This window comes from Balaenoptera musculus, chromosome 12, assembly GCF_009873245.2.
Source record: "Balaenoptera musculus isolate JJ_BM4_2016_0621 chromosome 12, mBalMus1.pri.v3, whole genome shotgun sequence".
Taxonomy (NCBI): domain Eukaryota; kingdom Metazoa; phylum Chordata; class Mammalia; order Artiodactyla; family Balaenopteridae; genus Balaenoptera; species Balaenoptera musculus.
In genome coordinates, this window is record NC_045796.1 from 49381853 (window position 1) to 49397642 (window position 15790).

The 15790-nt window shown below is 36.1% G+C and overlaps 1 protein-coding gene across 4 annotated transcripts in view; it reads left to right on the top strand.

The window, feature by feature from the left end:
* REV3L (REV3 like, DNA directed polymerase zeta catalytic subunit) overlaps positions 1-15790 on the top strand; it is a 190888-nt gene that overhangs the window by 120048 nt on the left and 55050 nt on the right. For all 4 annotated transcript variants that reach the window (XM_036871281.1, XM_036871282.1, XM_036871283.1 and 1 more), the window contains exons 15-17: positions 1610-1689; positions 3030-3155; positions 14934-15126. In XM_036871281.1, the coding sequence (XP_036727176.1) occupies positions 1610-1689; positions 3030-3155; positions 14934-15126 (399 nt within the window). The remainder of the gene's footprint in view (positions 1-1609; positions 1690-3029; positions 3156-14933; positions 15127-15790) is intronic.

A 15790-nucleotide genomic window follows, 5' to 3' on the forward strand; every position in this document is an offset into this window, starting at 1 on the left:
CTTGCCTTCTCGGTAAAATATAAGAGCCCTTTCAGAAACCTTACCTTCTTCTCAACTTGATTTTTCCCATTGGCTTTGATATATACCCAAATCTCTCCCACCCTTTGAAACAGAAAAAAAACCAAACACCTGCCTTGACCTTACATCTTCTGGCTTCTGCTCTTTTTTCTCTGCTTCTCTCCTTTAAAGCCAAATTTCTTAAAAGATTTGTCCAATTTGACAACTCTATGTCTTTACCTTCTACTCATTTCTCAACCCACTCCAAACTGGATTGTGCCCCCATCATCCCACCAGTATGGCTCTTGTAAAGATTCTTTATAACCTTTATGTAGCTAAAGCTAATGGATGTTTTTCAGTCTCCCTATCACATACCCTCTAAGCAGCCATTGTCCTGCTGACCACACCTTCCTTCTTTGAGCTTCTCCCCTTAGCTTTTCCCCTACTCCTCTGTTTCTTCCTACTTGCTTTCCTTTGAAGCTTATCTCACATTCTCAGTTATTATCTGAATGTTGGAGTTTATTAAGGCTTAGCCTTAAGCTTTCTCTCTCTATGTTCTCTCCCTCAATGACCTAATTCCCGCCCACAGGATTACTATAGATAACACAAATTTAAATTTCCAGTTCAGAACTCTCTTTTAAGCTCCAGAACACTATATCCAGCTGCCTTTGGCATTTCTACTTGAATGCTCAAAGCCACCACAAGGTCAGTATTTTTTAAACTTAATTTATGATCTCACTGCATTCATTCACCACCAACCACATGGCACACTTTATGCACACACATGCCTGCACATTGAAAACCATTGGTCCTCTTTCATTTTTCCTTATTTCAATGAATAGTACCACGATTTCTCTGTCACTGAGTTACACAGGTCAGAAACAAGGGATTTATTTATAATACTCACCTGATTGCCTCACTGCCTATCCTGTGGTTTCCACACTTCTTTGTTTCCTAAATTACCCAGATCTCTCTACCTCTGTCTCTGCCACTACCAAGCCCTCATCTCTCACCTGGGCTTCTACCCTAGCCTTCTTATTCACCCTTACCAATCTCCAGTTTTTTTTTGCTCAGTAATCAGGGAAAATCCACGCTCTGTTCCTAGTTAATTCCTACTCTTTCTTCTGATTTTAGCTCAAAAAAGCCTTCCTGATCTCCCCGGCTAAAAATTCCCAATTATATTCCCCTTTGTTGTACTTACCCCAGTTATAATTTTATTTTTCTGTGTGTATTGATATTTGATGAACGTCTGATTTTCTCTCTAGACCCCACAAAGGTAGATACTGTCTTTTCCTCGTCATCATAAATACTTGATAAATCAGTGAATAAATGGATTAAGTGATTCCCTAGGATCATAACTTAGGTATAAAGATCAATAATTAAAATCTAAATGTTTTTATTTAATAATACAAATTTTAAAAGTTAGTGTGGGGAACACAGGTTTGAATTAGTTTCATTTTTAAATTATGAGGTCTTTGTGAGGAATTTATAGGACAATACTCATGAATGGTACCTAAGAGTTTGGAACAACAACAACAAAAAAACAACAAAAAAACCCCACAGAAGCAGGCAACTTTGATATGCATGTTAAATATAAAATTTCTTTCTACAGAACCAAAAACCCAGAAATTGAGTCATAAGAAAGGAAGTAACACTGACGCTTTTAGAAGAGTACTCTTAACACAAGCAAAGGTAACTATGCTAAACATATTTAAAAATCAGTGGATAAGATCCATTCTTATTCTTAGATTTCAGTTAGATAATTGATAACTTTGTGTCTCAATTTTTTAATAATTTTATTATATTTTTGCATCATTTTATTTACATATCTTTGAGACAACAAGAAATTGCCTAATTTTTTTAAAGTTTTTTTTGTTGTTGGGATCTAAAAGATTCTTATATGTAAATACAAATATTACAGAGAAAGTGAATATGATAGCCAAAATGTGGATTATGAGGATACAAATACATTAACTGATTACTGGCAAAATCAGAACAATCCAATGACAGCAGAGCTCAAGTAAGTGATTTTTGATCCCACCAAAAATATATCCTTTTTCTGGGTTTATTACTTTTTTCTCAAATATAACATTATTGATTTTTCAGTCCATTTTACTAAGTAGCAAAGGAAAGCAACATTATTTACTACTGAAACTCTGAAAAATCATAAATGCCTTTATTCAAATACTAAAAATTGTGGTAATACTTAACCTAGAAATATATGGTTATGTGAAAAAAGTATACATTAGACATGTATCCTTAGAAATATATGATAGTGATCACTTCTATATTGGTCACTTCTCATAAATATCATTAACTACATAAAATATATTTTAGTATTTTTATTTTGAGATTACAAATGCTTTTTAAAACTTTCATTTTTAAATCAGTATTATTGAATTACAAGTCATATATATTAAAAACAAGTACGAGTGTATTGTGAACATAAATCAACACTTTGGGGAAAATCGTTAATGGATGTGGAAATCAGAAAAAAATATTTTTTTAAAAAATAGATTCTGTTCTTTCTAACCCCTTGAAAATTATTTATGCTTTAGTTTATCTTTCAGATACATGTTGTATTAGGGTAAAATAAAAACCCACAATTTCAAATCTTCTTTAAACTTTAGCCAATCTAGTTGCAAATACATTGCTTGCTTGCTTGCTTGCTTGCTTGCTTGTCATACTTCCAAGAAAGGTCAAGATAAACGTCCATGGGGTAAAATGTCAACTCTCTACAAGACTATTATTTTCAGTATTTGGGGTTTGTAAACTCAAAAATCAATTTATGGTTGGCTTACAGATTATATCAGATATTTCTACATATATACAGGTTCTAGTATCTTGAATTACTAGCCTGAAAAAAAATGCTAATAAAATACTTAAGTTCCTTCTTGAATCTAAAGAGATGATACTAGTTTATCGTATATTACTAAGTACATAAAGTATGTTGTCTAAGCAGAAATAAGTAATCAAAAGAAAGGAAATAATTGCTCATTTATCTTTTTCTGGCTCTGTGTTTTTTTTAATAGAATCAATGTGCAGCAGTAAATACTCCAAAGAAAGACACTTCCCAGATTGATGGACCATCTTTAAACAATACTTATGGTTTCAAAGTCAGCATACAAAACTTACAGGAGGCAAAAGCTTTACATGAGGTAAAACGGTAACAGTAAGGACACATGCACTTTAACTCTTACGTTTTATTCTATGGTACAAGTACAGAAATTTTTTACTGATGGAGGAATACATTGAATTCTATACCTGTTAATCTTTATTTTGTTCTTATTATCCTTTCTATTTTGTATATTTATATAAAACAGAGAAACGTTAAAACTAGTCATCAGTTATTGAGACTGCTTTGTGGTTTCACAATTTTCACAAAACTTATACCTGAAATTTAAAAAGAAGCTAAAATTACGAAAGGTTTTTTAGCTATTGGAAACTCTGTATGTTACTCTGGGATTATATTATATCCTATCCCAAATGTGGTGTCTACTTGTATTTTCTATTTGGTTGGCTCAGTGGATTAGTGCTTGCTACAGTTCATTTGTTCACATAATCTTTATAACCCAGTTACTTTCACAGCACAGACTGTATGCAAAGACTAGGAAGCTGTCTTGAAAAAATGTACATTCTCACTGGAGAATATGTATGAATGGTTCACTGTAAATTTATCTGTATTAAAGAAAACACAACAGTAACATTTGACTGGCAATGAGGTGAAAATTAGAATATATTTTCATTGTTTATACCTGAGCTGTCAGTACGGTAGCCACTAGCTATGTGGCTATTGAGAATTTTTAATTTGGCTTATACATCTAGGAATGGAATTTTAAATTTCGTTTAATTTTAACTAATTGTTTCCATTAAAAATTTTGCAACCTCATTGAGATGTGCTATAAATGTAAAATGCACACTGCTTTCAAAGACTTAATAGGAAAATAGAATATAAAATACCTTATCAGTAATTTTTTATATTGATTACATGTTGTAAGGGTAGTTTTTGATGTATTGGATTAAATGAAAATATTTTAAAATTGACCTATTTTTACCTTTTTTTAATATGACAGCTAGAAAATTTTAAATTATGTATGTGACTTTCATGATATTTCTTTTGGTTAGTGCTGGTTTATACAGTCGTTTTATGTTTTTGCCCTTATAGCAGAGAATTTGATTCTTTTGTTGGTTTTTTGGTCTCAAGTCAGTTCTGTCTTCTAAGAATTGGATGAGTAGACTAAGAGGAAAATTTAAATATTGTCCTCATTTTTACCCTAAATTTGAACTAAGAATTGTACTTTTGAGAATTAGATTGGAACATAGTCTTAACTCCCTCATTGTTTATTTGTACATTTTTTCATTGAACAGCATTCATTTAGTTCCTGTTTTATACCTGGCCTTGTACTCTCCCCTGAAGCCCAGATAAATTAAGTAACAAACTCAGGAATATTTATCTTATCAAGTACACACCCGAAATTCAAAATTTAAAATACTTTGTTAAAAAATATTTATTAAAGCAAATTTGATAGAGCTTAACAAAAAGACTTGTTACAGTTGATTTTTCTGTTATTATTTGAAAAACATATTTTTCTTCTAATACTGTTATTTTATTCTATGTAACCCTGTTTCAGAATCCTGGGCCTTCTTGAACTTAAAATCACTTTGGGGGTCCGGCAGGTTGCTCATAGCTTCCCATCACATGCTTCCTTCATCTCAAGGCACACTCCAAATAGCCACCTGGTGGTCAAATAGGGAATGAACGAAACAAATATCTACTATATTCTATTCCGTTTTCTACAAAGTTGTGCTCACAGCATTTTTTCCTGTTTCCCGTTACCCTGGGCTAATCTCTCTCTCTCTTCTGCATGTAAATACTCAATTCAGAAGAGAAAATTTGCAATCGTTGCCCTTTCTTTTTTTAACATCTTTATTGGAGTATAATTGCTTTACAATGTTTAGTTTCTGCTGTATAACAAAGTGAATCAGCTATAGGCATACGTATATCCCCATATCCCCTCCCTCTTGCGTCTCCCTCCCACCCTCCTTATCCCACCCCTCTATGTGGTCACAAAGCATGAGCTGATCTCCCTATGCTATGCAACTGCTTCCCACTAGCTATCTATTTTACATTTGGTAGTGTATATGTGTCTTTGTTACTCTCTCACTTTGCCCCAGCTTACCCTTCCCCCTCCCCGTGTCCTGAAGTCCATTCTGTACGTCTGTGTCTTTATTCCTGTCCTGCCCCTAGGTTCTTCAGAACCTTTTTTTTTTTTTTTAGATTCCATATATATATGTTAGCATACGGTATTTGTTTTTCTCTTTCTGACTTGCTTCACTCTGTATGACAGACTCTAGGTCCATCCACCTCATTACAGATAACTCAGTTTTGTTTCTTTTTATGGCTGAGTAATATTCCATGGTATATATGTGCTACATCTTCTTTATCCATTCATCTGTCGATGGACACATAGGTTGCTTCCATGTCCTGGCTATTGTAAATACTGCTGCAGTGAACATTGTGGTACATGACTCTTTTTGAATTATGGTTTTCTTAGCGTATATGCTCAATAGTGGGATTGCTGGGTCATATGGTAGTTCTATTTTTAGTTTTTTTTTTTTTATTAATTTAATTTATTTTTGGCTGTGTTGGGTCTTCGTTTCTGTGCAAGGGCTTTCTCTAGTTGTGGCAAGCAGGGGCCACTCTTCATTGCAGTGCGCGGGCCTCTTACTATCACAGCCTCTCTTGTTGCGGAGCACAGGCTCCAGACGCGCAGGCTCAGTAGGTGTGGCTCACGGGCCTAGTCGCTCCGCGGCATGTGGGATCTTCCCAGACCAGGGCTCGAACCCACGTCCCCTGCATTGGCAGGCAGGCAGACTCTCAACCACTGCGCCACCAGGGAAGCCCCTAGTTTTAGTTTTTTAAGGAACCTCCATACTGTTCTCCATAGTGGCTGTATCAATTTACATTCCCACCAACAGTGCAAGAGGGTTCCCTTTTCTCCACACCCTCTCCAGCATTTATTGTTTGTAGATTTTTTGATGATGGCCATTCTGACCTGTGTGTGGTGATACCTCATTGTAGTTTTGATTTGCATTTCTCTAATGATTAATGATGTTGAGCATTCTTTCATGTGTTTGTTGGCAATCTGTATATCTTCTTTGGAGAAATGTCTGTTTAGGTCTTCTGCCCATTTTTGGATTGGGTTGTTTGTTTCTTTGATATTGAGCTGCATAAGCTGCTTGTATGCTTTGGAGATTAATCCTTTGTCCGTTGCTTCATTTGCAAATATTTTCTCCCATTCTGAGCATTGTCTTTTTGTCTTTTATGGTTTCCTTTGCTATGCAAAAGCTTTTAGTTTCATTAGGTCCCATTTGTTTATTTTTATTTCCATTTCTCTACAAGGTGGGTCAAAAAGGATCTTGCTGTGATTTATGTCATAGAGTGTTCTGCCTGTGTTCTCCTCTAAGAGTTTTATAGTGTCTGGCCTTACATTTAGGTCTTTAATCCATTTTGAGTTTATTTTTGTGTATGGTGTTATTAGGAAGTGTTCTAATTTCATTCTTTTACATGTAGCTGTCCAGTTTTCCCAGCAGCACTTACTGAAGAGGCTGTCTTTTCTCCATTGTATATCCTTGCCTCCTTTGTCATAGATGAGTTGACCATAGGTGCATGGGTTTATCTCTGGGCTTGCTATCCTGTTCCATTAATATATATTTCTGTTTTTGTGCCAGTACCATACTGTCTTGATTACTGTAGCTTTGTAGTATAGTCTGAAGTCCAGGAGCCTGATTCCTCCAGCTCCGTTTTTCTTTCTCAAGATTGCTTTGGCTATTTGGGGTCTTTTGTGTTTCCATGCAAATTGTGCAATTTTGGGGTCTAATTCTGTGAAAAATACCATTGGTAGTTTGATAGGGATTGCACTGAATCTATAGATTGCTTTGGGTAGTATAGTCATTTTCACAATATTGATTCTTCCAATCCAAGAACACAGTATATCTCTCCATCTGTTTGTATCATCTTTAATTTCTTTCATCAGTGTCTTATAGTTTTCTGCATACAGGTCTTTTTTCTCCCTAGGTAGGTTTATTCCTAGGTATTTTGTTCTTTTTGTTGCAGTGGTAAATGGGAGTGTTTCCTTAATTTCTCTTTCAGATTTTTCATCATTAGTGTATAGGAATGCAAGAGATTTCTGTGCATTAATTTTGTATCCTGCTCTTCTACCAAATTCATTGATTAGCTCTAGTAGTTTTCTGGTAGCATCTTTGGGATTCTCTATGTATAGTATCATGTCATCTGCAAACAGTGACAGTTTTACTTCTTCTTTTCTGATTTGGATTCCTTTTATTTCTTTTTCTTCTCTGACTGCCGTGGCTAAAACTTCCAAAACTATGTTGAATAATAGTCATGAGAGTGAGCAACCTTGTCTTGTTCCTGATCTTAGAGGAAATGGTTTCAGTTTTTCAGCATTGAGAACGATGTTGGCTGTGGGTTTGTCATATATGGCCTTTATTATGTTGTGGTAGGTTCCCTCTATGCCTACTTTCTGGAGAGTTTTTATCATAAATGGGTGTTGAATTTTGTCAACCTAGGGACACATACAGACTGAAAGTGAGGGGACGGAAAAAGATATTCCAGCTTTTTCTGCATCTGTTGAGATGATCATATGGTTTTTCTCCTTCAATTTGTTAATATGGTGTATCACATTGATTGCATACATTGAAGAATCCTTCATTCCTGGGATAAACCCCATTGATCATGGTGTATGATCCTTTTAATGTGTTGTTGGATTCTGCTCGCTAGTATTTTGTTGAGGATTTTTGCATCTATGTTCATCAGAGATATTGGCCTGTAGTTTTCTTTTTCTGTGACATCTTTGTCTGATTTTGGTATCAGGGTGATGGTGGCCTCATAGAATGAGTCTGGGAGTGTTCCTCCCTTTGCTATATTTTGGAAGAGTTTGAGAAGGATGGGTGTTAGCTCTTCTCTAAATGTTTGATAGAATTCGCCTGTGAAGCCATCTGGTCCTGGGCTTTTGTTTGTTGGGAGATTTTTAATCACAGTTTCAATTTCAGTGCTTGTCATTTGTCTGTTTATATTTTCTATTTCTTCCCGGTTCAGTCTCGGCAGGTTGTGCTTTTCTAAGAATTTGTCCATTTCTTCCAGGTTGTCCGTTTTATTGGCATATACATAGTTGCTTGTAGAAGTCTCTCATGATCCTTTGTATTTCTGCAGTGTAATTTGTTACTTCTCCTTTTTCATTTCTAATTCTATTGATTTGAGTCTTCTCCCTTTTTTTCTGGATGAGTCTGGCTAATGGTTTATCAACTTTATCTTCTCAAAGAACCAGCTTTTAGTTTTATTGATCTTTGCTATTGTTTCCTTCATTTCTTTTTCATTTATTTCTTATTTCTGATCTGATCTTTATGATTTCTTTCCTTCTGCTAACTTTGGGGGTTTTTTGTTCTTCTTTCTCTAATTGCTCTAGGTGTAAGTTTAGATTGTTTATTTGAGATTTTTCTTGTTTCTTGAGGTAGGATTGTATTGCTATAAACTTCCCTCTTAGAACTGCTTTTGCTTCATCCCATAGGTTTTGGGTCATGTGCTTTCATTGTCATTTGTTTCTAGGTGTTTTTTGATTTCCTCTTTGATTTCTTCCGTGATCACTTGGTTACTTAGTAGTGTATTGTTTAGCCTCCATGTGTTTGTATTTTTTTACAGTTTTTTTCCTGTAATTGATATCTAGTTTCATAGCGTTGTGGTCGGAAAAGATACTTGATACAATTTCAATTTTCTTAAATTTACCTAGGCTTGATTTGTGACCCAAGATATGGTCTATCCTGGAGAATGTTCCATGAGCACTTGAGAAGAAAGTGTATTCTCTTGTTTTTGGATGGAATGCCCTATAAATATCAATTAAGTCCATCTTAATGTGTCATTTAAAGCTTGTGTTTCCTTATTTATTTTCATTTTGGATGATCTGTCCATTGGTGAAAGTGGGGTGTTAAAGTCCCCTACTATTACTATGTTACTGTCGATTTCCCCTTTTATGGCTGTTAGCATTTGCCTTATGTCCTGAGGTGCTCCTATGTTGGGTGCATAAATATTTACAATTGTTATATCTTCTTCTTGGATTGATCCCTTGATCATTATGTAGTATCCTTCTTTTTCTCTTGTAATAGTCTTTATTTTAAAGTCTATTTTGTCTGATATGAGAATTGCTACTCCAGCTTTCTTTTGATTTCCATTTGCGTGGAATATCTTTTTCCGTCCCCTCACTTTCAGTCTGTATGTGTCCCTAGGTCTGAAGTGGGTCTCTTGTAGACAGCATATGTACAGGTCTTGTTTCTGTATCTATTCAGCCAGTCTATATCTTTTGATTGTAGCATTTAATTCATTTACATTTAAGGTGATTATTGATATGTATGTTCCTATTACCATTTTCTTAATTGTTTTGGGTTTGTTTTTTGTAGGTCTTTTCCTTTTCTTGTGTTTCCTGCCTAGTGAAGTTCCTTTAGCATTTGTTGTAAAGCTGGTTTGGTGGTGAATTCTCTTAACTTTTGCTTTATCTTTGAAGGTTTTAATTTCTCCATCAAATCTGAATGAGATCCTTGCTGGGTAGAGTAATCTTGGTTGTAGGTTCTTCCCTTTCATCACTTTAAATATGTCCTGCCAGTCCCTTCTGGCTTGCAGTGTTTTTGTTGAAAAATCAGCTGTTAACCTTATGGGGAGTCCCTTGTATGTTATTTGTTGCTTTTCCCTTGCTGCTTTTAATATTTTTTCTTTGTATTTAATTTTTGATAGTTTGATTAATATGTGTCTTGGCATGTTTCTCTTTGGGTTTATCCTGTATGGTACTCTCTGTGCTCCCTGGACTTGACTATTTCCTTTCCCATGTTAGGGAAGTTTTTGACTATAATCTCTTCAAATATTTTCTCAGTCTCTTTCTTTTTCTCTTCTTTTTCTGGGACCCCTATAATTCGAATGTTGGTGCTTTTAATGTTGTCCCAGAGGTCTCTGAGATTGTCCTCAATTCTTTTCATCCTTTTTTCTTTATTCTGCTCTGTGGTAGTTATTTCCACTACTTTATCTTCCAGGTCATTTATCCATTCTTCTGCCTCAGTTATTCTGCTGTTGATTCCTTCTAGAGTATTTTTAATTTCAGTAATTGTGTTGTTCATTACTCTTTGTTTGCTCTTTAGTTCTTCTAGATCCTTGTTAAATGTTTCTTGTATTTCCTCTATTCTGTTTCCAAGATTTTGGATCATCTTTACTATCATTACTCTGAAGTCTTTTTCAGGTAGGTTGCCTATTTCCTCTTCATTTATTTGGTCTTGTGGGTTTTACCTTGCTCCTTTGTCTGTAACGTATTGTTTTGTAGTTTCTTTTTTTTTTTTTTTGATGGGTTGTGCTGTATTTCTGTCTCACTGGTTATTTGACCTGAGACGTCCAGCACTGGAGTTTGCAGGCAGTTAGATAGAGCTGGGTTTTGGTGCTGAGATGAGGACCTCTGGGAGGCCTCACTCCGATTGATATTCCCTGGGGTCTGAGGTCCTCTGTTAGTCCAGCAGTTTGGACTTGGAGTGTCCACCACAGGAACTCGGGCCCGACTTCTGGCCTGGGAACCAAGATCCTGCAAGCTTCGTGGCACGGTTAAAAAAAAAAAGAGAGAAAAAGGAGCAGTACAATATCAAAGAATAAAAATATAAAATTAGAAAGATAAAAAATATATTAGGAAAAATAAAACTATAATTGAAACAACTGCAACAAGGTAAAACCACAAGAGAAAAAAGAAAGGGTGGGGGGGACAAGCCAAAAGGAGAGAACAATAACAAAGTATAAAGAATAAAATAAAATTAGAAAAATAAAGATTTATTAGGAAAAAATAAAAATATAAAAGAATCAACAACATTGAATCAACAAAGCAAACAGAACCCCAGTCTAAAGAGGAAAAAAGAAGAAAGGAAAAAAAAAAAAGCCTTGGCTATGGGGGTGGAGTTTAAGTGGGGGGTGGAACTTAGGCAGGGGCGGGGTTTAGGGTGGGGCATGACCTAGGCGGGTGGTGGGGGGGTGATGTTCAAGCGTGGGACGGGGCCTCTCCTTAGGACCTGCGCGGAAGGAGAGAGGCAGCAGGTGGAAAGGAGGGCCTCTGGAGTGTGGGGTTCTGGAGTTTGGAGGTGGGGCCCTGAGTGAGGCTGTGTGGGTGGGGTTTAGGTCCAGCTCATTGGAGGGGGTCTCGGAGTGTAGAGGTAGGGCCCTGGGTGGGGGTGTAGGGGCGGGGCTTGGGTTCTGCGGGGCAGGAGGGAGGCTCCGAGGGCACAGGATTAGGCCCGGGAGCCCAACAGCCTTCCCGGTGCCTAAGTGGACAGGGAAAGCACTGGCCCTGTTCCCTTCCATTCCCTCGCACCCCTCCTGCACCGTATCCCCCAGGGTCTCCCCTGTCGCCGCTGGACCCCTAACCGTGGGTGGGTCCCACTGGGTGTAGGAACTCCTCCCCTCCCCCAGCAGCCCCTCAGGGGTGCCGGTCCCAGAGGTCCAGCCTTTTACTTTTGCTCCCCCTTTCCTCCCTCCCATTCCTTCAGGACCCACGTGGCTGGAGGGCACCTAGGTGGGCAGAGGATCAGGCCCGGGATCTCAGCAGGTTCCTGGGGGTCCATGTGGGCAGGGGAAGCCTGGCCATGCTCCCTTTTGATCCTCTGCCCTCCCAATGGCCCCCCAATTTCCCCCTTCAGTCATGGGATCCCTTCCCCTCCCACAGCCGCCCCTCAGGGGTGGCAGTCCCAGGCCACCTCCACTTCTCCTCCCCCTTCACTCCCCCCATGCCCCACATCCTACCCAGTCGCTGGGGGTTCCTCCCATCCCCTTAGGTGTCTATGGTCCCCCACTGGTGTCTGGTAGGTGCCCTAGTTTTGAGGAGATGTGAATCCACGTTCTCCTATTATGCCATCTTGACTCTGCCCCTCTTGTCCCTTTCTTACCCACCTCTTTACTGATAACACTCAGTAAATCTCTCTCTCCATCTCTTCATTCCATATGTTGGCTTAAGAAAAAAATGCCCGTAAGAACACTAATGCATTTTATGTCGAGGAATAAAAAGGCAAAATTTGAGTGTGCAATTTGGCCTGGTATATAAATAAGTCAACCTCCAAGACTCTTTTTGACCTGAAATTGTCTTTAGTCTTCTCCATAGTCTTTCCATGTGCTCATTGTTTTCTAATTAAAGTGGGTTTTTTTTTTGTTTTGTTTGGGTTTGGAGAGAGGTTTTCCATTTCACATTTTTGTACATGCTTATTGTTTAAAAGAATAAATCCTGAAGAGTATATATTTAAAGGTAAAAGTTCTTTTCATTAGCTCCCCATTTTACTTGGTTTGATTTTTTTTTTAATATTACTTGTTTTTAAAAAAAATAGAAACAGCAATATATATTTCTTAAGGAAAGTGGTGGATTTTTTGGAAATTTGTTTTATTATTCTATATGCCTTATACATGCATAATTAATGTTCTTATATTTTAAAAAGTACTTAATAACAAATTTACTAATGAATGCATGCACTATTACATACACGTACATGGTAAATAATTTCACATCATGACAAAAAGATTACCACAATGTTCATTGCAGCTCTATTTACAATAGCCAGGACACGGAAGCAACCTGTGTGTCTATCAACAGATGAATGGATAAAGAAGATGTGGCACATATATACAATGTAATATTACTCAGCCATAAAAAGAAACAAAATTGAGTTATTTGTAGTGAGGTGGATGGACCTAGAGTCTGTCATACAGAGTGAAGTAAGTCAGAAAGAGAAAAACAAATACTGTATGCTAACATATATATGGAATCTAAAAAAAAAAAAGGAAAAATTGTTCTGAAGAACCTAGGGGCAGGACAGGAATAAAGACGCAGACGTAGAGAATGGACTTGAGGACACGGGGAGGGGGAAGGGTAAGCCGGGACAAAGTGAGAGAGTGGCATGGACATATATACACTACCAATTGTAAAATAGATAGCTAGTGGGAAGCAGCCGCATAGCACAGGGAGATCAGCTCGGTGCTTTGTGACCACCTAGAGGGGTGGGATAGGGAGGGTGGGAGGGAGACACAAGAGGGAGGAGATATGGTGATATATGTATATGTATAGCTGATTCACTTTGTTATAAAGCAGAAACTAACACACCATTGTAAAGCAATTATACTCCAATACAGATGTTAAAAAAAGAAAAAAGAAAAAAAGATTTCCATTGAAAAGTAAGCTTCTCTCCCACCTGACTAAGCAGTCCACTTCCCCAAAGGCAATAAACAGTTTTATGTTTTTTGTCTCTTTTCAGACATTTTCTATGCATGTACTTAACATTTTTTACATACATGGAAGCATACTATACTCATTCCATTTATCAATGTATTATGGTGGCCTTTCCATTTTAGGACATGTAGATCTGGCTCATTCTTTTGAAAATTTTAAAGGCTACAGAGTTTTCCATTCTGTAGTTTTTATGGAAGCCACATAATTTATGTAACCAGTTCCCAACTGATAGACATTTAGGTTTTTAGTCTTTTTAACTTACAAAAAACTGAAAATATTATCATCTTTAGTGAACATCTTTGTGCATAAATATTGGCTACATATATGAATATATCTACAGGCTTATTCTCAAGAGTAGAAATGCTAGATCAAAGGATATGTCTTTTTTTTTTAATTGAAGTATAGTTGATTTACAACATTATATAGTTTTAGGTGTACAACATAGTGATTCAATATTTTTATAGATGATAATCCATTTAAAGTTATTATAAAATAATGGCTGTATTTCCCTGTACTGTACAAAATATCCTTGTTGCTTATTTATTTTATACATAGTGTTTTTTATCTCTTAATCCCCTGCCCCTATCTTGACCTTCTCCGCTTCTCTCTTCCCACTGGTAACCCCTAATTTGTTCTGTCCTTTTAAAATTTTGGTAGATATTTCTAAGTTGTCCTCCAAAGATATCTACCAAATTCTACTCCCATCACTAAGGAGAGCCTTGCATTTACATTTCTTCAACAGATGGCATGCAAGATAAATACAAAATATAAATTCTTTATTAAATTTATATGATCTGAGTAATTACCAGTAGTCTACTAATTTTTCATTGCCAGGTATATGTATATTACTGGTACAGTGATGGCTATAATTCTAGCTGTAATCATTAATCATCCAACATATATCTTGTTTTTCTTACCCAGAGTTTATTCTTACTCTGTCTTAGAAAGAGAACAAAGGATTACAGTTAAGAAGAATTTTTATTAACATAGGAAAATAAGTGTAAAAAGCAAAATATTATATTTTTTGCATTATATGTCAAAGAGAAAATGTGCATGGGCAAAAATCTGGCTATTGTGTAGTTGACACCATACAATTCTTACGATTTTTTTTTTCAGGAAAAACTAATTAAAAATCTGCCTATTATGTACAAAAGTCTAAATTTAAGTAGCCCTCAGAGGATTAATAGGTAGGAGTTTCAAACTAAAAAATATATGTCTTTTCAGTTTAAACTATAGGTAAAACTGTAATTTAACTGGGTAGAAAGTAAAAGCAACAGACTTTGGTTTGAATGTACAACCACCTGGACTAGTCATTCTCTTTCTCAAACAGAAATTGCGAAAATTGAGAGGCACTGCATGTACTCTAGACAGATAGTTTTAAGTATGTGTTGTTATTAAGAAATTACAGCGTAAGCAGATTTTCTAAAAGAAAAACGTGAATTGATTTAACCTAATCTTAGAAGTAAAAATCTAGTTTTAATTTGTGGAGTGTTAAATTGTGAATGTGTCTTTTATAACCATTTTTTTCTGTAATTTTACACATGTATTTCCTTAGAGTCTTAGTGAAACAGACTTCTTTCGGCATGTCTCAAAAAAAATGTTTAAAAGCGTGATTTTTATTTCCTTTTATAGATACAAAATCTTACTCTAATCAGTGTGGAATTACATGCTCGAACTAGACGAGACTTAGAACCAGATCCTGAATTTGACCCAATCTGTGCTCTGTTCTACTGCATCTCATCTGACACTCCACTACTGGATACAGACAAAACAGAACTCACAGGTGTAATAGTGATTGATAAAAACAAGACAATCTCTAGCCAAGGTATTGTTCATTTTTATTAATTTTATACCTACCTAAACTAGGATGAACCTTTTAATGGGGCAGTTTCTGTGCTCAAGATCTAAACCAAGCAAGCATAAGGAACTCCTCTCTAAAATGTTTGCTGAGGTGGGAGTAGAAGTGTTGTCTATAGCTTTGTCCTAAATTCATTATTCTTGAATTATTGTTAGAAGTCAGAAACTATACAATATAAAGAGCTTAATAAAATTTCCAATTAGCATATCTAATTTGATCTAAATATTATCATATAAAATACTAATTGTTAATACTGAAGTCAAATGATTGTGTATCTCTAGGTTGGGTGGACAGTCTTCCTTATATATGCATGCTGGTATTTTGCTGCTAATACAGAGTTTCTCTTTACTTTAAGAAGTTAAGTTACTACTGTAAGTTAATGGTTTATAAAAGACTTAAGATATATTCTAATTTTGTTGATATCTCTTCCTAAATACATACACTTTTGGTTCAGAGGTTCTTCATATAGGATACCACATAAGGCACTTTATAAAATACCAAGTGTTCCTCTGCAATTTTAAATAGTAATTTGTGAATTCAGTCAATTGAGGAGGAAGTCTTAACCTATAACAAAACTGTACAGGAATTTGCAGTTTAATCGGTGATGTGCTTGAGCTGGCTTGTACCAGTT